Source organism: Bos indicus x Bos taurus, chromosome 28 (genome assembly GCF_003369695.1).
Source record: "Bos indicus x Bos taurus breed Angus x Brahman F1 hybrid chromosome 28, Bos_hybrid_MaternalHap_v2.0, whole genome shotgun sequence".
NCBI lineage: Eukaryota > Metazoa > Chordata > Mammalia > Artiodactyla > Bovidae > Bos > Bos indicus x Bos taurus.
In genome coordinates, this window is record NC_040103.1 from 3,129,278 (window position 1) to 3,152,179 (window position 22,902).

The following is a 22,902-nucleotide window of genomic DNA, read 5'->3' on the forward strand; positions in this document are numbered from 1 at the left end:
TTGCTAAAGACTAGCAAGGGGGCACTCTCCAACCCCTTCTGATGTCTATGTTAGAAGCCTTCTCTGCCCCTCTTCACTGTAATAAAACTCCGCTACACACACACACAAAAGTAATTGAAGTTTTGCACTGTTGAAATTTGCCATTTGGTATTAGAATACATTCTTAAATAAATGTGGTTATGTTTATCTTATTTCTCTTAAATAAATTATGGTTATGAATATATATATACATCATATTAATGCATATTTTTCACTTTATGTTCTTTTTCTAATGACTTATTACTTGCTGTTTATTTTATACTTATTTTAGACTAGGGAAATGATGTTAGACAGAAAGCAAATTCGAGTGATTTTCCTATTGAGTAAATAATGGGCTATAAAGCAGTGGAGACAACGTATAACATCAACAACTCATTTGGCCCAGGAACTGCTAATATAGTTCAATGGTGGTTCAAGAAGCATTGCAAAGGAGATAAGAGCCTTCAAGGTGAGAAGTATAGTGGCCAGCTATCATAAGTTGACAAGGACCACTTGAGAGCATCATCAAAGCTGATTCTCTTACAACTACACGAGAAGTTGCTGAAGAACTCAGCGTCAACCATTCTACTGTTGTGCTGCATTTGAAGCAAAATAGAAAGGTAAAAAAGCTTGATAAGTGAGTGCTTCATGTTGTCGTTCAGTTGCTCAGTTGTGTCCGACTCTCTGCAACCCCATGGACTTGCAGCATGCCAGGCTTTCCTGTCCTTTACCATCTCCTGGAGCTCAAACTCAAGTTCATCAAGTCAGTGATGTCATTGAGTGCCTCATAAACTGACCACAAATCAAAAAAATTGTCATTCTGAAGTGTCATTTTCTCTTACTCTACACAACAAAAATGAACTATTTCTTGATCAGATTGTGACATGTGATGAAAAGTGGATTTTATATGACAACTGGTAACTACCAGCTCAGTGGCTGGACCAAGAAGAAATTTCAAAGCACTTCCAAAAGTCAAACATGCACCAAAAAAGGGTCATGGTCACTGTTTGGTGGTCTGCTACCAGCCTGATCCACTACGGCTTTCTGAATCCCAGCAAAATCATTACATCTGAGAAGTATGCTGAGCAAACTGATGACCCACACTGAAAACTGCAAGGCCTGCAGCCAGCATTAATCGACAGAAAGGGCCCAATTCTTCTCTACGACAATGCCCGACTGCACGTCACACAACCAACACTTCAGAAGTTGAACGAATTGGGCTATGAAGTTTTGCCTCATCCGCCATATTCACCTGATCTCTTGCCAACTGATTACCACTTCTTTAAGTATCAACAACTTTTTGCAGGGAAAACACTTCCATAATGAGCAGGAAGCCGAAAATGCTTTCCAACAGTTCATTGAATCCTGAAGCACAGATTTTTACACTACAGGAATAAGCAAACTTATTTCTCGCTGGCAAAAATGTGTTGATTATAATGGTTCCTATTTTGATTAACAAAGATGTGTTTGAGCCTAGTTATAATGATTTAAAATTCATGGTCCCAAACTACAACTACATTTGCACCAACCTAATACTTCCTGGCATCTGCCTTTGCATCCTGTTCCATGACAATGGCCCCTAATGCTTCAGCTTGAGAAACTCTCCTCACCATCAAAGCAGTTTAATAAAAATTTAAATTGTGGTTGAGCTACTCTTCTAGTGACAGGGCATGCCAAGCTTGTGCTATTTATGAGTTACTCCACACATTATTTTAAGCCAACCAAATAGAATCCCTATACATAAAGTGGTAAGCTGGAAAGCCAAGTAAATCTTTTCACAATTTATAAACCGTATTTTGTTAACAGGTAAACTGGCATTCCATTGGAAAATTTAATCTGCTTATTGATATTTGGCAAAACTAATACAATTATGTAAAGTTTAAAAAAAAAAAAATCTACTCTAAGGCTCAGAACAGCTCAAGGGACATTTGAATATAGATTTAACTCCTTTTTTCACCTTGGGCAGTATCTTTCAGCACAATGTGATGGAGTGATATGGATAGGGATATTTGTCTAGAGCAAAGTAGAGTCGAGTATTAAAACACTGACACAAAAACCATTTTAAAAATGGTAAAAAGCCATCCTAATTCCAAATATAGAGAATATTTTATAAGCCTGGTTAAAGATGTAAATTAAAACAGCACCATTAAAGAAATAACAAAAGGTCACCACCATATCACTGCTTCCATGGGTCTGGATAACCAACAATATATAAGTGGCCAAGAGTAATTTGAAACTATCTTTGATGGATACTAGAAAAAATAACACGGGTAGAGAAGCCTAGGGGTTACATTCTAGCCATCCAAGGAATTGAAAAAAGAGGGACCACTTGTCCACACTAAAAAGTTATACATAATAAAGCTGCTTTAGTGATTCTTTCAGCATCTCATAGCCTATCAGAACCAGAGGAGGAAGAGAACACACCCCATCACCCACTCTTTGCTTTACGGACATCTGAGACAAATGGTCATGTAGTCTCTTGAACAGCTCTGAGCTTTCGTTTAATCACTACATATGGCAATCCAGTCTACTCTTTGACATCTCCAATCATAAGATCATTTTAAAAACAACAATCTAAAGAAGCTTTCCTGTAACTCCTACACTGGTTTTAGCTGATATATTACAAAGTCTTAGGTTTGCTTCCTCTTCGCTGTGTTAGCTCAGCAAACATCTGAGACTCACCCTCAGAGACTTTTCTCTCCTGTGGACCATCCTCCCCAGGTACTGTCGGGGACTGAGACACAGCCCATACCTGGATCTCAGGAGTGTTCACCAGTCCTTTTTCGGACATGGCATGGAGCAGTCAATCAGGTACAGAGCACGGTGGGACTAGTATTTCTTATGAATCAAAAGTTAAGTATTTACTAATGCAGACTAAACATGTCACATGAGAATTAGGTTCTTAAGAAGACAGATAAATAACACAAGAGTCAAATTACCCATAACCCTTTCAGAAACAATCATGGCAGAAAGTTTGGTAGTACTCACAGGAAACATACTAATCTCAATACACACAGAAATCTAAGTATGAAATAATTTTCCACTTCAGCCCAAATTTGAATATTCAAAAGCTGAAATTTTATTTCTCACTTGGTGGTGTTTTAGTCACTAAGTTGCATCTGACTCTTGCGACCCCCTGGACTGTAGCTCACCAGGCTCCTTTGTCCATGGGATTTCCCAGGCAAGGATACTGGAGTGGGTTGCTATTTCCTTCTCCAGGGGGTCTTCCCAACCCAGGGATAGAACTCTTGTTTCCTACATTGCAGACTGTCTCCTGCATTGCAGGTGGATTCTTTACCTGCTGAGCCAGAGGGGAAGCCCGTTTTTCACTTACCATGTTGTATATCTTTCATATCTAAGTGAAGGCTAGACATCAATATTCCAACTGCTTGAGACCTTTTGTTGCTTAGTAACTTGACAACCTGCTCAAGAAAGAAAGGAAAAGGAAGAAATGTTACAGGAACTCAGTGATATGCTTAATATCATGTAATTTTTATCCTAAATGAGAAACAAATAACAGAATTGTTAACGTATCAGAACTGATGTGAAAAAGCTCTTGGATTTTGCATTTCCTGTCTTCAAAATCCCCGCCTTCACCCTGCTCTTCATTACTCCCACCACTGTTCTTCTCATCAGCCTTTTAAGGGCCTGATTTACCAACACTGAAATTTCTAACCACCTAGAAAATTAGATTGGTCTCTGTAAAATAACACTTATACATCTGATCGCTTGCAGCCTGAGATTTTAAAAGCGTTCTTTGATTTTAAATGCAGAAACTTGAAACTTTGGCCAATAGTAAAGGGAAAAATAAAAGTACTCAGAGAATCTATTAGATCAGGTTACTTTGACCACAAAATAGAATATGTGCAGTTTTTTTAATGCGTTTAATGCAGTTTTTTTTTTGTTTGTTTGAGAAAGCTCACTATTTTACTGGCCATTGCTCTCATTTTGCATTTGGCCCACATTTTGTGAGGAACTTTCCAACTAATTAACAGTGATACAATCATCAAATCCAATGGGTTGTGTTAGCTCAATCTCAGATCTTTCCAGAGTCCAGAAGAATTAGCCCACAGAAACCCGATAAGTTTCCTAACACAGATGTGGGCATGTTTAAATTATGTTTTCCAGACAATAACACGCCACTGACAATTCCTGCTTATGACACTATTATACCAGATACCAATCATGTGTAGGGCACCAACTTCTATTTACTCTCAGGATTCCATGATAAATTTGCTTGGAAAAACACTGGAGTAAAAGAGAAATGTTTATTGTCAAATTCCAGAAGTGACAGCTGCCCTAAGTTGATCAATTAGGAAACTAATAAAATAATCCTTGCCAACTGTCACACAAATTACAGCATAATACTCTTGGTTCCTATCACGGATATAGGTAGAGAACAAAACAAACCCTTTCAGAAGTTGTTCACTTGCTGTCATGTTCAACTCTTTGAGACCCCATGGACTGCAGCAGAGCAGGGTTCCCTGTCTTTCATTATCTCCTGGAGTTTGCTCAAACTCATGTCCATTGAATCAGTGATGCCATCCAACCATCTCATCCTCTGTTGCTTCCTTCTCCTCATACCTTCAATCTTTCCCAGAATCAGGGTCATTTCTAATGACTCAGCTTTTCCCATCAGGTGGCCAAAGTATTGGAACTCCAGCTTCAGCATCAGGCATCAGTTCTTTCAGTGAATATTCAGGGTTGATTTCCTTTAGGATTGACTGGTTTGATCTCTTTGCTGTCCAAGGGACTCTCAAGAGTCTTCTCCAGCACCACAATTAAAAAGCATCAAATTCTTCAACGCTCAGCCTTCTTTATGGTCCAGCTCTCACATCCATACATGACTATTGGAAAAACCATTGCCTTGACTATACACAGACCTTAGTCAGCAAAGTTATATCTCTCTTTTTTAACATGCTGTCAAGGTTTGTCATAGCTTTTCTTCCAAGCAGCAAGTGACTTTCAATTACATAGCTGCAGTCACCATCTGCAGTGATTATGAAGCCCAAGAAAATAAAATCTGCCACTGTTTCCACGTTTTCCCCTTCTTTTTGCCATGAAGTGATGGGACTGGATGCCATGGTCTTAACGTTTTGAATGTTGACTTTTAAGCCAGCTTTATCACTCTCCTCTTTCACCTTCATCAAGAGGTTCTTTAGTTCCTCTTTGCTTTCTGACATTAGGGTAGTATCATCTGTATATTTGAGGTTGTTGATATCTCTCCCAGCAATCTTGATTCCAGCTTGTGCTTCATCCAGCCAGGTATTTTGCATGATGTACACTGCATAGAAGTTAAATAAACAGGGTTACAATATACAGCCTTGACATACTTCTTTCCCAACTTTGAACCAGTCTGTTGTTTCATGTTCAGTTCAAACTATTGCTTCTTGATCTGCATACAAGCTTCTCAGGAGGCAGGTAAAGTGGTCTGGTATGCCCATCTCTTTAAGAATTTTCAACAATTTGTTGTGATCCACACAGTCAAAGGCTTTAGTGTAGTCAAAGAAGCAGAAGTAGAAGTTTTTCTGGAATTCTCTTGTTTTTTCTATGATCCAACAGATGTTGGCAATTTGACTTCTAGTTCCTCTGCCTTCTCTAAATTAAGCTTGAACATTTGGAAGTTTTCAGTTCATGTACTATTTTAGCCTAGCTTGAAGGATTTTGAGCATTCCCTTGTTAGCATGTGAGATGAGTGCAACTGTATGGTAGTTTGAACATTCTTTGGCCTTGCCCTTCTTTGAGATTGGAATGAAAACTGACCTTTTCCAGTCCTGTGGCTACTGCAGTCTTCCAAATTTGCTGGCTCATTGAGTGCAACAATAGTAGCTTCATCTTTTAAGATTTGAAATAGCTCAGCTGAAATTCTGTCACCTCCATTAGCTTTGTTCATAGTAAGGCCTCCTATGACCCCCTCGACTTCATACTTCAGGATGTCTGGCTTTAGGTAAGTGACCACACCATCATGGTTATCCAGGTCATTAAGGCCTTTTACGCACAGTTCTTCAGTGTATTCTTGCCACCTCTTCTTAACCACAGAAACTCCACAGTTATTTCTGCAAGCTTCCTGAGGCAAGGGACATTAATACCCCACGGGAGGCAGCACCTCATAACAGGAAAGCCATAGAAATTGATTCACAGTTTGCTCTTTAAATATTTTATTCAACTTAGAACTTCAATTTAAATCCATTCACCTAAACTATTTTTTAAATCGATAACCATAGCCTCTTAAGAGATGGAAAAATAGAAACTTAATATCAGAAAAGCAGAAGGCATAGATTCTGTTCTAAAAATAGAACAGAATTTCTGTTTCTAACTTCAAATAAATATAATCTGGATCCCATCTGTGCTACTCTGACAAAACTGCTTTTCCTAAGATGTTCTATCACCCCTGATTCCTAAATACATGGAATTGGCTGCACCCATATGTCATTTGACCTTCCTGCAGACCTGACATGTTGATTACATCCTTATAAAAACTTTGGTTAAAAGTAATTTCTAAGCCTCAACTAAAATTGGCCTTGGGAAGGCCAGCAAAGGGAGCTCTCATGCCTACCAATTACCCTGAACAAGAAGGGAGGGTCCCCCTAGCTTCAAGGGGTGTGTGTGTGTGTGTGTGTGTATGTGTTAACTCACTCAGTCGTGTTGGACTCTATGCAATCCCATGGACCAGGCCACCAGGCTCCTCTGTCTATGGGATTCTCTGGCCAAGAATACTGGAGTGGGTTCTTATTTCCTTCTCCATGGGGTCTTCCCGACCCGGGGATCACACCCGGGTCTCCTGCATTGCAGGCAGATTCTTTACCATCTGAGCCACCAGAGAAGCCCATCTCTGAAGGGAAGGGGCCTCTACTTCCCTGGTAGGAGGAAGGGAGATATTCTACCTGCTGGGTAACAAGCTCAGCCAATGGAAAATTCTGTAGCACAGCCAATGAGAAAGCTGAACTCTCACTTTCCTCCAGGGAATTTTCATAGAGAACAGCCTTGCCCACTCCTCTTTTTCTCTGTACAAGCTCCTCCCCTTTGTCCTCAGTATTTCCCTGTGGTCCAAAGCTTGTATTTATTTCCCCAATTACAAGTCCTCTAACATTTTCCAAATAAACTTTTGCTGGTGAGACAACTGGCTATTTTATTTTTAAAGTTGTCACTCTCTACTGCAGAGTTCCTGCCAGTCCTAAGGCCTTTTTAAAGTGAACTATTCTGATTTCACATTAAATATTGGCATATCCCAGAGTTCTATTGTCAGCTCCATATTCTCTTCAATATATGATGTATATTTTCTTCTCCATCAACATATATGCCTGCATTTACATAACTGTATTAACAGCCATCTTCACCTCAGTTGTATCCTATTGATATTTTGCTAACAAACATCTCCACTTAGATTACCCACACATTTTCATTTGACATGTCTAATACCAAACTTATCAATCCCACCCCCAAAACTTATCATCAATCCCAATCCCCAAACCTACTCAGTCTCTCCTCTTTTATTCCATATCTTGAGATCACGCACCACTGCTTTCAATCCACCATCAAAGTCAGAAACCCAGAAATCATTCTAGAGCCACCTCCCCTCCTTCCTCTGCATGTTCTGGTCTGACAAGTCCTGTCAGTTTTAACTTTAATACAGCTTTGGACTCCATCCCTTCCTCTTTCAACTCTAATATCAGCATTTACTTCCATATTATAACTTGCATAGATCGATGCAAGAGATTTCTAATTGGTCTGCCCAAATTTAGTCCAGTAGTTCTCAAGGTATATTTCCTGCAACAGCAGGCATCGTAATCACATGAGAATTTATTAAAACTGCAAAATCTCTATTAAAAACCTGCTTGTCAGAGATCTGGGCAGAGAAAGAATCAATCAGCATTTTAAAAAGCCTTTCAGGTGATTTTCGAATAAATAATGAGTCTTATCTCTTCCTATCCATTCTCCAAACCAGTATCCAATTACCACCTCTAAAAGTGTCAATATTTCCATGCCACGTTCTTATCTTTTAAACCTAAGAGGCTCATAAATAAGGGAAGGTTACATAACCTCTTTATAGACTGTTTCATAGCTCATACTTGGAACTTGCTTCTCCCTGTATAATTCAAATGAACTCGATTAAAAGCTGTATGTTACATTTAAATGCAAAAGATTATAGATAGGAAGAATAATTATTGATCACCTTCCAAAAAGCATACATATGTGAGAGAACAGATGTCTAAAAGGATCAATTTCACAATTCCCTGGAGTTATTTGACCTAATATTAAAAAAAGTACCATCATCATATATCTCTCTCTCTCCCTCTCTTTTAACACACTAACAAAAACTTGAAGCTATCAAAACACAATATTTTTAGAATCCAGTAACTACATAGACAATGGAGACAAAGGACCTGACTTTTACAAAATGATCTCAGAACTCTTAGATGAAATGCAGAAAATACAGATTTAGCAAATTTGAATATTCCAGAATGCAATCTACAGATTCAATGCAATCCATGTCAAAATACTACTGGCATTTTTCACAGAACTAGAACAAATAAACCTAAATTTGCATGGAAACACAAAAGACTCCAAGTAGCCAAAACAATTTTTAGAAAGAACAAAACTGAGGTATCACATTCCTTGATTTCAAACTGTACTTTAGCTACCTTAATCAAAATATGATGATGCTGACACAAAAAACAGACACATAGATCCACAAAACAGTATAGAGACTATAAACAACAAAAGAGACAAAAATATATAATGAGAAAAGACGATTTCTTCAATAAATGGTGTTGGAAAAACTGGACAGCTATATGCAAAAGAATCAAAGCAGACTACTTTCTCACACCAAACAGATAAAGACTTAAGCATAAGACTGGAAGCCATAAAACTACTAGAAGAAAACACAAGCAATATGCTCTTTGAATCTCTTTCAGTGCAGGAGACCTGGGTTCAATCCCTGGGTCGGGAAGATCCCCTGGAGAAGAAATGGCAATCCACTCCAGTATTCTTGCCTGAAGAATCCCATGGACAGAGGAGCCTGGTGAGCAGTCCATGGGGTCACAGAGTTGGACACGACTGAGCAACTTACACACTATGCTCTTTGACATCATTCTTAGCTATATTTTTTTGGATATGTCTCCTCAGGTAAGGAAAACAAAAGCAAATGAACAGGACTACATTAAATTAAAAACTTTTTGCACAGTGAAGGAAACTAAAGTGAAAATAAAAGTTTCTCAGTCGTGTCCGACTCTTTGTGACCCCGTGGACTGCATAGTCCATGGAATTCTCCAGGCCAGAATACTGGAATGGGTTGCTATTCCTTTCTCCAGGGGATCTTCCCAACCCAGGGATTGAACCCAGGTTTCCTGCATTGCAGGCGGTTTCTCTACCAGCTGAGCCACCAGGGAAGCCGAAAGGAAACTAAGAACAACAAAAAAGGCTGCCTAACTGAATGGATGAAGACATTTCCAAATGATGTATCTGATAAGGAGTTAATAATATCCAAAGAACTCATACAACTCAACATCAAAAAACCTCAAATAACCTGATTAAAACACTGGCAGAGAACTAGAATAGACAGTTTCCAAAGAAGACACACACATGGACCACAGACACATGAAAAGATGCTCAACATCACTAATCATTATGGAAATACAAATCAAAACCAGAATGAGATAGCATCTCACACCTGTAAGAAGGACTATCAAGTCTGCTACAGTTATGGTGTTATTATCAACTTCTCCCTTTATGTTTGTTAATATTTTCTTCATGTATTTACCTGGACCATGTATTTACATGCACGTTGGGTGCATATACACTTACAATCGTTATATCTTCTTGCACTGATCACTTGACCATTATTTAATGCCGTTCTTTGTGTATTGTTACAGTATTTTTTTAAAGTCTATTTTGTCTAATATGAGCACTGGTATCCCAGATTTCTTTTCATTTCCATTTGTACAGAATACCTTTTACTCCTTTCACTTTTAGTCTGTGTGTGACTTTAGATCTGAAGTGGGTCTCTTGTAGGTATCACATATATGGGTCTGGTTTGTGTATCCATTCAGCCAATGTACATCTTTTGATAGGAACATTTAATCCTTGTACATTAAAAGTAATAATTGATATGAGCTTATTGTCATTTTTGTTAACTTTTTTGAATTATTTTCATAGTTCTTTTCTTCTTTTGTTCACTTGTGAGCTGATGACTATCTTTAGAATTAGGTACCTTTATATACCAATTAGATATTTTTCTCTATTTTTGTGTATCTATTATACATTTTTGGTTTGTGGTAACCATGAGGCTTATATACAATAAAAATTTCTCTCTCTGTATACATGTATATATGTGTGTGTGCTTATTTCTTAATTTACTATTTTTATTGAGGTATAGTTGATGTACAATATAAGCTACAGGTGTACAATATAGCGATTTACAATTTTAAAGGTGATGTTCCATTTGCAGTTATTGTAAAATATTGGCTATATTCCCCATGCTGTAAGTAGATCCTTATAGTTTATTTTATACCTATGATTTATATCTCTTACTCACCTACTCCTTTATTGTTCCTCTCCCTCTCTTCCCTCCTGGTAATCATTAGTATGCTGTCTGTATGTGTGAATCTCCATCTTTTTTTGTTGTTGTTATATTCACTAGCTTGTTGTAATTTTCAGATTTCACATATAAGTGACTTCATATTTGTCTTTCTCTGTCTGACTTACTTCACTTAGCGTAGTGCCCTCTGAGTCTATTCATGTTGCTGCAAATGGCAGAAGTTTATTCTTTTCCATGGCTGAGCAATGTGCGTGGGAGGGACTGGGGGCAGGAGGAGAAGGGGACGACAGAGGATCAGATGGCTGGATGGCATCACCGACTTGATGCACATGAGTTTGCCTGAACTCCTGGAGTTGGTGATGGACAGGGAGGCCTGGTGTGCTGAGATTCATGGGGTTGCAAAGAGTCGGACACGACTGAGCAACTGAACTGAACTGAATATGTGTGTGTGTGTGTGTGTGTGTGTATACACATATATAAAACATCTGTATTCATTTATCTGTTGATGAACAGTTAGGTTGCTTCCATATCCAGACTATGATAAATAATGCAGCTATGAACATTGGAGTGCATATATCTTTTTAAATTAGTGTATTTGGTTTTTTGGGTATACATAAAAGGAGTGTAATTGCTCAGTTATATGATATTTCTTTTGTTAGTTCTTTGAGAAACCTCCATACTGTTTTCCACAGTGGCTGCACCAATTTACATTCCCACCAATAGTGTAAAGAGTTCCCTTTGCTTCACATCATCATCAACATTTGCTATTTGTGCTTTTTTTGACAACAGCCATTCTGACCAGTGTGAGATGATATCTCATTGTGCTTTTGATTTCCATTTCTTTGATAATTAGCCATGTTGAACATTTTTAATATGCCTATTGGCCACCTTTCCTCTTATTTGGAAAAGTATCTGTTACTATCTTCCACCTATTTTTTAATCACTTAAAAAAAAAAGACATTTATTTTTGGTTGCACTGGATCTTCATTGCTGCATGCAGGCCTTTTCTAGTTGCAGTGAGTAGGGGCTACTCTCCAGTTGCAGTACACGGGCTTCTCATTGCAGTGGCCTCTCTTGTGGTGGAGCTTGGGCTCTAGGGCACACAGGCTCAGTTGCATCATGGGATGTGGGATCTTTCCTGACCAGGGATCAAACCTGTGTCCACTGCACTGTAAGATGGATCCTTAACCACTAGACCATCAGGGAAGCCCTCTTTGCTTTTTTTGATGTTGAGCTCTATGAGCTGTTTATAGATGTTGGATATCAATCCCTTATTGGTCATATTATTTCTAAAGATTTTCTCCCATTCAGTAAATTATCTTTTTGTTTTATTGATGGTGTCTTTTGCTGTGCGAAAGGTTTTAAGTTTAATTAGTTCCCATTTATATTTCCTTACATTTCCTTTGCTTTAGGAGACAGATCCAAAAGTACACTTTGAAAGAGTATACTGCCCATGTTTTCCTCCAGTTTTATAGTATCCAATCTTTTTTTTTTAATTTTTTTTTAACTTTACAATATTGTATTGGTTTTGCCATACATCAACATGAATCTGCCATGGGTGTACATGTGCTCCCCATCCTGAACCCCCCTCCCACCTCCCTCCCTATACCATCCCTCTGGGTCATCCCAGTGCACCAGCCCCAAGCATCCTGTATCCTGCATCGAACCTGGACTGGCGATTCGTTTCTTATATGATATTATACCTGTTTCAATGCCATTCTCCCAAATCATCCCACCCTCTCCCTCTCCCACAAAGTCCAAAAGACTGTTCTATACATCTGTGTCTCTTTTGCTGTCTGGCATACAGGGTTATCATTGCCATCTTTCTAAATTCCATATGTATGCATTAGTATACTGTATTGGTGTTTTTCTTTCTGGCTTACTTCACTCTGTATAATCGACTCCAGTTTCATCCACCTCATTAGAACTGATTCAAATGTATTCTTTTTAATGGCTGAGTAATACTCCATTGTGTATATGTACCACAGCTTTCTTATCCAGTCATCTGCTGATGGACATCTAGGTTGCTTCCATGTCCTGCCTATTATAAACAGTGCTGCGATGAACATTGGGGCACACATGTCTCTTTCAGTTCTGGTTTCCTCAGTGTGTATGCCCAGCAGTGGGATTACTGGGTCATAAGGAAGCTCTATTTCCAGTTTTTTAAGGAATCTCCACACTGTTCTCCATAGTGGCTGTACTAGTTTGCATTCCCACCAACAGTGTAAGAGGGTTCCCTTTTCTCCACACCCTCTCCAGCATTTATTGCTTGTAGACTTTTAGGTAGCAGCCATTCTGACCGGTGTGAAATGGTACCTCATAGTGGTTTTGATTTGCATTTCTCTGATAATGAGCGATGTTGAGCATCTTTTCCTGTGTTTGTTAGCCATCTGTATGTCTTCTTTGGAGAAATGTCTGTTTAGTTCTTTGGCCCATTTTTTGATTGGGTCGTTTATTTTTCTGGAATTGAACTGCAGGAGTTGCTTGTATATTTTTGAGATTAGTTTTTTGTCAGTTGCTTCATTTGCTATTATTTTCTCCCATTCTGAAGGCTACCTTTTCACCTTGCTAATAGTTTCCTTTGTTGTGCAGAAGCTTTTAAGTTTTTAGGTCCCATTTGTTTATTTTTGCTTTTATTGCCAATATTCTGGGAGGTGGGTCATAGAGGATCCTGCTGTGATTTATGTCGGAGAGTGTTTTGCCTATGTTCTCCTCTAGGAGTTTTATAGTTTCTGGTCTTACGTTTAGATCTTTAATCCATTTTGAGTTTATTTTTTTATGGTGTTAGAAAGTGTTCTAGTTTCATTCTTTTACAAGTGGTTGACCAGTTTTCCCAGCACCACTTGTTAAAGAGACTGTCTTTTCTCCATTGTATATTCTTGCCTCCTTTGTCAAAGATAAGGTGTCCATAGGTGTGTGGGTTTATCTCTGGGCTTTCTATTTTGTTCCATTGATCTATATTTCTGTCTTTGTGCCAGTACCATACTGTCTTGATGACTGTGGCTTTGTAGTAGAGCCTGAAGCCAGGCAGGTTGATTCCTCCAGATCCATTCTTCTTTTTCAAGATTGCTTTGGATATTTGAGGGTTTTTGTATTTCCATACAAATTGTGAAATTATTTGTTCTAGCTCTGTGAAAAATACTGTTGGTAGTTTGATAGGGATTGCATTGAATCTATAGATTGCTTTGGGTAGTATACTCATTTTCACTATATTGATTCTTCCGAGTATCCAATCTTGTATGTAGGTCTTCAATCCATTTTGAGTTTATTTCTGTGTATGGTGTTAGAGAATATTCTAACTTCATTCTTTTACATATAGTTGTCCAGTTTTCCCAGCACCACTTATTGTAGAGGTGTCGGGAGCTGTGTTAGGCATTACTGACAAAATAGAGGCACGGCCCTAAACTCCCTCCCTTTGTTCTGTAGGCACGGACCCAGAATGAAGGAGTTAGGCTTTGTGATTCTGACTTGTTTTTCCCTTTCCTTGGCTGAGTTGACTGAAGAGAATATTAAGGTGCTTATTGTTTTTGAGAGGAGCATGAGAAGGCATAAAGCCTTCTGCAGCTGTGCTCAAAGAATAACTCATAAAGTTAATCACTGACATCTGTTCAAGGACTTTTACAAAAAAGTGTTCCAGGGTGAGCACACAGGCCGCAGCTTGAGGCCATGGGAGGGATTGCTATCTGAAGCCCATTTGTGAGAAAAGTTTATGGCAAAGGAGTTTTATGAATTTAGGGCTTAGGAATAATTAAAATAGTTAGAAGCTAAAGATTTAAGGATTGCTGTAATGTTAGCATATCCTACTATAGCTTATAGAAATTAGGGACTTTAGGGGTATTATTAGGTAGAAGCCCTTTCTAAGAAATAGTGAGCTTAGGATACTAGGGGCAAACAGGACTTAGAAAAGTAAGAATTAAACTGAGGAATGTGGTATGCAGCCCAGATATTGGCATGAGTTACAGTGTATTCACAAGGACACATGAGAAAAAGTAGATGAGAGAATCACTGAGGAACGAACTCCTTTTGAGGGCAACAATGATTTTTGGAGAAAAATAAATCTGGGTCCATGGGAACTAAAAATATCAAACCTCTGACCTAATGCTTTTGTAAAAGTATAAAAGAGAATCATAAGCTTGAAATAAACAGGCAGTCCAAGAAAAATGAGAGGCTGCCTTAGTTTCTCACCGACACCACCCATCCCTTCAGGTTGAATCCCTGGCTGCTGGACCTGGACTCCGGCATAGAGGTTATCTTTTCTCCACTGTATATTTTTGCCTCCTTTGTCACAGATTAGGTGACCAGAGGTGCATGGGTTTATCTCTGGGTTTTTTATCCTTTTCAATTTATTTACATGTCTCTTTATATGTTGTTACCATACTGTTTGATTACTGTAGCTTTTTAGTTATAAGTGATTATTTTAAATTTCTGATCTCTTAAATTCAAACCGTTTTTAACAATCCTGCATTTTTACTCCCTGCCCCCAAGTTTACTGCTTTTGACATCATATATTACATGTTATCATGGGTGTAGATGGTTTTACTACTTTTGTCTTTCAGTCTTTCTACTGGCTATCTATGTGGTTGCTCTATTATTTTTAATGTGCATTTGCCTTTATCAGTGAGATATTTCCTTTTGGAATTTCACATTTCTAGTTGTGGCCTTTTCTTTCCAGGTTAGCAAAGTCCCTTTAGCATTTCCTATAAAGCCAGTTTGGCAGTGCTAAACTGTTTGAACTTTTGCTTATCTGTAAAACTCTTTATATGTCCTTCAAATCTGAAGGATAGCCTTCCCCTGTAAGGTATTCTTATTGTAGGTTTTCTCTTTACAACACTTTAAATATATCATGCTACTCTCTTCTGAACTGCAGTTCTGTGGAAAAATCAGGTGACAGCCTTATGAGAGTCCTCTAGTATAAACTAGTTGCTTTTGCCTTGCAGATTTTAATATTCTCTCTTTATTTCAATTTTTGACAATTATAATGTGTAGACACCTTTGGGTTGATCTTGTTTGGGACTCTGTTTCCTGGATCTGGATGTCAGCTTCCTTCCCCAGGTTAGGGAATTTTTCAGCTATTACTTTTCCAAATAAGTTCTCTGCCCATTTATTTCTCTCTCCTCCTCCAGGGGCCCTTGTAATGTGACTATCAGGATGCTTGATGTTGTTCCAGAAGTCTCTTAAACACTCATTTTAAAAGCTTGATCAATGGAACAAAATAGAAGGCCCAGAGATAAATCCACGCACATATGGACACCTTATCTTTGACAAAGGAAGCAAGAATATACAATGGATTAAAGACAATCTCTTTAACAAGTGGTGCTGGGAAAACTGGTCAACCACTTGTAAAAGAATGAAACTAGAACACTTTCTAACATCATACACAAAAATAAACTCAAAATGGACTAAAGATCTCAACATAAGACCAGAAACTATACAACTCCTAGAGGAGAACATAGGCAAAACACTCTCCAACATACATCACAGCAGGATCCTCTATGACCCACCTCCCAGAATATTGGCAATAAAAGCAAAAATAAACAAATGGGATCTAATTAAACTTAAAAGCTTCTGCACAACAAAGGAAACTATTAGCAAGGTGAAAAGGTAGCCTTCAGAATGGGAGAAAATAATAGCAAATGAAGCAACTGACAAACAACTAATCTCAAAAATATACGAACAACTCCTACAGCTCAACTCCAGAAAAATAAATGACCCAATCAAAAAATGGGCCAAAGAACTAAATAGACATTTCTCCAAAGAAGACATACAGATGGCTAACAAACACAGGAAAAGATGCTCAACATCGCTCATTATCAGAGAAATGCAAATCAAAACCACTATGAGGTACCATTTCACGCCAGTCAGAATGGCTGTGATCCAAAAGTCTACAAGCAATAAATGCTGGAGAGGGTGTGGAGAAAAGGGAATCCTCTTACACTGTTGGTGGGAATGCAAACTAGTACAGCCACTATGGAGAACAATGTGGAGATTCCTTAAAAAACTGGAAATAGAATTGCCTTATGATCCAGCAATTCCACGGCTGGGCATACACACTGAGAAAACCAGAAGGGAAAGAGACACGTGTACCCCAATGTTCATCGCAGCACTGTTTATAATAGCCAGGACATGGAAGCAACCTAGATGCCCATCAGCAGATGAATGGATAAGAAAGCTGTGGTATTATTCATAATGGAGTATTACTCAGCCATTAAAAAGAATACATTTGAATCAGTTCTAATGAGGTGGATGAAACTGGAACCTATTATACAGAGTGAAGTAAGCCAGAAAGAAAAACACCAATACAGTATACTAACGCATATATATGGAATTTAGAAAGATGGTAACAATAACCCTGTGTACGAGACAGCAAAAGAGACACTGATACATAGATCAGTCTTATGGACTCTGTGGGAGAGGGAGAGGGTGGGGAGATTTGGGAGAATGGCATTGAAACATGTATAATATCATGTATGAAACGAGTCACCAGTCCAGGTTCGATACATGATACTGGATGCTTGGGGCTAGTGCACTGGGACGACCCAGAGGGATGGTATGGGGAGGGAGGAGGGAGGAGGGTTCAGGATGGGGAACACAGGTATACCTGTGGCGGATTCATTTCGATATCTGGCAAAACTAATATAATATTGTAAAGTTTAAAAATAAAATAAAATAAAATAAAAACAGTAAAAAAAAAAAAGCTTTTTCTTTTTTCTCTTTTGAGTATTTTCCACTATTTTGTCTTCCAGTTTGCTTATCCCTTCCTCTGTATCATCTACTCCACCATGGATTACTACCAGTGTATTTTAAAATATTTTTATATTTATTTGGCTGAGCTGGGTCTTAGATATGGCATGTGGGATCTTTCAGTTGCAACATGTAGAATCTCTCTTTTTTTTTTTTTAGTTGCAGCATGTAAAGTAGCATATGGGATCCAGCTCCCTGAAAAAAAGTGAAAGTGCTAGTCACTCAGTCATGTCCAACTCTTTGCAACCCCATGGGCTGTAGTCCACCACGCTTCTCTATCCATAGAACTCTCCAGGCAAGAATATTGGAGTGGGTAGCCATTCCCTTCTCCAGAGGATCTTCCCAACCCAGGGATTGAACCCAGGTCTCCCACATAGCAGACAGATTCTTTACTGTCTGAGCCATCAGGGAAGCCCCGACCAGGGACCAAGCCTGGGCCCTCTGCATCGGGAGCAAGGAATCTTGGCCCCTGAACCATCAGGGAAATCCCAAGAATATTTTCAATGGCAGTTATGGTATTCTTCAGCTCTTTAGATATATTTGCTATTTATTAGAAACGCCCAACTTTTTACTGGGTTCATGCATTCTTCTCCAGATTTCTTTGATGATCTTTGCCTTCATTATCTTAAAATCTTTATCAGAGAGGTTGCTTATCTCCACTGACTTAGTTTTTCTTCTGGGGTTGTGTCTTTTTCCTTTATTTGAAACACATTCCTAGCTCATCTCATTTTTCCTAATTCTATTTTCATTTATATATATTTATGGTTGGTTATGTTTCCTGATGTTGGAAAAGGGGCCTTATGCAGGAAATACACTAGGGGCCCAGCAGCAGTCTCCTATAAAGGCTCTGGGGTGCCCCCTTTGTGGTTCTGTGGGTCCTTCTGTTGTGGAGGGTTAACTATGGTGGGTTCACTGGTAGGTGAGGTTGTACCTTGGCCCTTTTGGTTGCCAGACCCCATCTAATGTGGAGCTGCATCTGTTGTTGAGCAGGGCTAGACCCTGGTGCAGTTGGCTGCATGGCCCAGAGAGTCCTGGTGCTGGCTCAGTAGTGGACAGGGAAAGGTACCAGGGTGGGTGGATGGATGGCTGTGAGCTTGTGTTAGCCTGCGGTGGCTTGGTGGGGAGTCAAGTGGGGAGTCCAGTGGGGAGAGTGCATCTCAGGCCTGCTGATGGGTGGGGGTGGTTTCTGATGAAGCTGGCTGCAGGGTCCAGAGTTTCTTGGAGCTGGTGTTAGCCCACTGGTGGGTGGGACCAAGGCCCAGCCCATCTTGGGGCTGGTGCAGACTCTTCGGTGGACAGAGCCAAGAACCAGGCTCTCTGGCTCAATGGTTCTGGAGCTGCTATCAGCCATCTGCTCTGTAGCACTGGGGCCTATGGTGTCCAGGGCTATTGCTGGCCCACTGATGTATGGAGTTGTGTCCCAAGATCTCTGTCTGAAGGTTTCTGGGGGTCCCATAGCTGCTGTCAGCCAACTGCAGAGCAGAGCTAGGTCTTGAGGTCTAGACTTCCAGACCCAGGCATTCCAGATCTTGAGTCAGCCCACTGATGGGAATGTCTGAGTCCTGATAGCTGGCTGCAGGATCCACTGGTGGGTGGGCTGCCTCATGCCCCTCTTCTGGGCAGGGCCTGGTCCTGGGGCAACAAGGGGATTAGGGAGCCCAGGGCAGCCAGCCTGCTGGTGGTAGGCTCTGTGTCTGCCCAGTTAGCTGCCTGTCCTAGGGCATCCCAGGAGCGGTGCTGACCACTGGTTGAGGGCCCAAGTCACGGCACTAATAAGCTAGAGGGAAGATTCCAAAAACGGCATCTACCTGCTCCAGTGTCCACGTGGAGAAAGAGCTCCCAAAAGGCTGTGCCATGGTCCTTGTCCCCAGGGTTAGTCCAAGCTGCCTCCAGTCTCTCTGGAAGACTCTCCACAACTAGTAAAAGGGTCAGCCTCCGGTTCCTTTCAAACTACTGATTCTGCCCTTTAAGGGCAAAGTCTCTGCTTCCCACAGCCCTTGGGCTCTCTCTAAAGCAAGGCCCACTGCTGTGCAGAGCCAAACATTCTGGGGGCTCACTGCCCCAGTGCAGGACCTGTGGGTGGGGAAGCCTGATGTGCGGCTCAGACCCCTCTCTCCTGGGAGAGAATCTCCACAATTGTGGCTATTTTCCTGCTTGTGGTTCACCTGCCCACTGGTGCTGGTCTTGACTAAACCTCATATTTGCCCTTCCTGCCCCTCCTGTGGCCCCTTTCTTATGTCTTTAGTTGTAGATGATCTTTTCTGCTGGTCCTCAGGGTGTCCTCATAGACAGGTGATCTATAAAAAATGTTAATTTTGAGGTCCTCATAGGAGGTCCGGTCTTCTTACTGCATCATCTCAGCCATTCCAAGTCTGGTTTTACCGTTTTTCTTTTTTTAAAATGTTATCTCTAAGAAATAATGGGTGCTTGCTAAACTTACTGTGGTAATCATTTCTTGATGTATGTGAATCAAATTATTATGCTGTACAATTGAAACTTATAGAGTGCTGTATGTCAATTACATCTTAATAAAACTAGGAGAAAAAACATTTGAAATCCACAAAATTAGAACATATACAAGGAAAGGGGATTATTTTAAATCAATTCAAATTCACAGCAGATTCAGTTAATATTCTTAATGAAATTTTTATCTTAGACATCCTTTTCATGAAGGACTGTGTAAGAATTATGAACATGGAATCTGTAAAATAAAGGGTTATTTCTTAAACTTCAACTTGCACATAAATCACATAGAATCTTTTAAAAATGCACTGAAATCGAAACTGTGATAAAAAGTCTTTCGACAAACAAAAGCCTAGGGCCAGATGGCTTCACAGGCAAATTCTATCAATCATTTGGAAAAGAGCTAGTGCCTATTCTTCACAAACTCTTCCAAAAACTGCAGAGGGAGGAACACCCCCAAACTCATTCTACAAGGCCACTATCACCCTGTTACCAATACCAGACAAACTTATCACAAAAAAGGAAAATTACAGGCCAATATCATTGGTAAATATAGATGCAAAAATCCTCAACAAAATTATAGCAGACAGAATCCCAGAAACAGAACAAGAAACAAAAGGAATCAAGATTGGAAAGGAAGAAGTAAAACTGGCACTGTTTGCATGTGACATGATACTATAGACGGAAAATCCTAAAGATGCCACCAGAACATTACCAGAGCTAAACAATGAACTTAGTAATGTCACAGGATACAAAATTAATACACAGAAATCCCTTTTATTCCTATACACTAACAACAAAAAATCAGAAGAAGAAATTAAGGAAAGAATCCCATTCACCATTGCAACAACAACAAAAATAAAATGCCTAGGAATAAACCTGCCTAAGGAAACAAAAGACCTGTAGGCAGAAAACTGTAAGACATTAATGCTAGAAATCAAAGACAACACAAACAGATGGAGAGATACATCAATAGAATCAACACTGTGAAAATGACTATACTACCCAAAGCAATCTACAGATTCAATGCAATTCCTATCAAATTAATGATGCATTTTTCACAGAACCAGAACAAAAAATTTTATAATCTGTATGCAAACACAAAAGATACCAAATAGTCAAAGAAATATTAAGAAAGAAAAATGGAGTTGGAGGAATCAACCTTCCTGACTTCAGATTATACTACAAAGCTATAGTAATCAAGACAGTATGATACTGGTACAAAAACAGAAATATAGATCAATGGAACAAGATAGAAAGCCTAGAGAAAAACCATGCACCTATGGGCATTTACCTTTGACAAAGGAGGTAAAAATGTACAACAGAAAAAAACAGCCTCTTTAATAAGTGGTGCTGGGAAAACTGGAAGGCTACTTTTAAAAGGGGCTCCCATGGTGGATCAGATGGTAAAGGATCCACCTGCAATGTGGGAGACCTGGGTTCAGTTCCTGGGTTGGGAAGCTCCCCTAGAGAAGGGAATGGCTCCCCACTCCAGAATTCTGGCCTGGGGAATTAAAAAAATGAGATTAGAACAATTCCTAACAGCATACACAAAAATAAACTCAAAATGAGTTAAACACCTAAATGTAAGACCAGAAACTATAAAACTCTTAGAGGAAAACATAGACAGAACACTCTTTGATATAAATTGCAGAAATATCCTCTTTGATCCACCTCCTAGAGTAATGGAAATAAAAACAAAAATCAACAAATAGGACCTAATTAAACCTAAAACTTCTCACACAGCAAAGGAAACTATAAATGAGATGAAAAGACAACCCTCAAAATGGGAGAAAATAATTGCAAACAAAGCAACTGACAAAAGATTAACCTCCAAAATATATAAGCAGCTCATATAGCTCAATATCAGAAAAACAAACAACCCAATCAAACACTGGACAGATGACCCAGACAGACATTTCCTATAGACAACATACACATGGCCAATAAACACACGTAAAGCTGAACCTTGCTCATTATTAGAAAAATGCAAATTAAAACAACAATGAGATATCACCTCACACCAGTCAGAATGGCCATAATCACAAATTCTACAAATAAACACTGGAGAGGATATGGAGAAAAGGAAACCCTCTTGCACTGTTCATGAGAATCTAAACCGATACAGTCACTATGGAGAATAGTATGGAGATTTCTTTAAAAACTAGGAATAAAGCTACCATGCATGCATGCTAAGTTGCTTCAGTCATCTCCAATTCTTTGCGACCCTGTGGACTGTAGTCTGCCAGGCTCCTCTGTCCATGGGATTCTCCAGGCAAGAATACTGGAGTGGAATCTTCCTGACCCAGGGATTGAACCCCAGTCTCTTGTGTCTCCTGCATTGGTAGGCAGGTTCTTTATCACTAGCACCACTTGGGAAGCCCTAAAACTACCACATGACTCAGCAATTCCACTATTGAGCATATACCTGAGAAAACTGTAATTCAAAAAGACAAATGTTAACTGCATCATTATTTACAACAGCCAGGACATGGACGCAACCTAGAAGTCCACTGACAGATGACTAGATAAGGAAGTTGTGGTACATACAAGGTATGTATATGTATATGTGGTACATATACAATGGTGTATTCCTCAGCCATGAACAGGAACAATTTTGAGTTAGTTGAAAAGAGGTAGACAAACCTAGAGCCTATTGTACAGAGTGAAGTAAGTTAGAAAGAGAAAAATAAATATTGCGTATTAATGCCTGTATACGGAGTCTAGAAAAATGGTACTGATGAACCTGTTTGCAGGGCAGGAATAGAGACACAGACACAGAGAACAGACTTGTGGACCCAGCAGAAGAAGAGGGTGGAACAAACTAAAAGAGTAGCACTGATATACATCTAGAGAAGGAAATGGCAATCCACTCCAGTATTCTTACTTGGAGAATCCCATGGACAGAGGAGCCTGGCAGGCCATGGTACATAGGGTCACAGAGAGTCAGACACAACTGAAGCAACTAAGCATGTACTGACATATATACACTGCTGCTGCTGCTGCTGCTGCTGCTAAGTCACTTCAGTCGTGTCCGACTCTGTGTGACCCCATAGACGGCAGCCCACCAGGCTCCGCCGTCCCTGGGATTCTCTAGGCAAGAACACTGGAGTGGGTTGCCATTTCCTTCTCCAATGCATGAA

The 22,902-nt window shown here is 39.6% G+C and overlaps 1 protein-coding gene across 1 annotated transcript in view; it reads right to left on the reverse strand.

Annotated features, from left to right (window-relative positions):
• FMN2 (formin 2) overlaps window positions 1-22,902 on the reverse strand; it is a 356,666-nt gene that overhangs the window by 162,080 nt on the left and 171,684 nt on the right. The window contains exon 7 of the mRNA XM_027530594.1: window positions 3,353-3,440. Within this exon, the coding sequence (XP_027386395.1) occupies window positions 3,353-3,440 (88 nt within the window). The remainder of the gene's footprint in view (window positions 1-3,352; window positions 3,441-22,902) is intronic.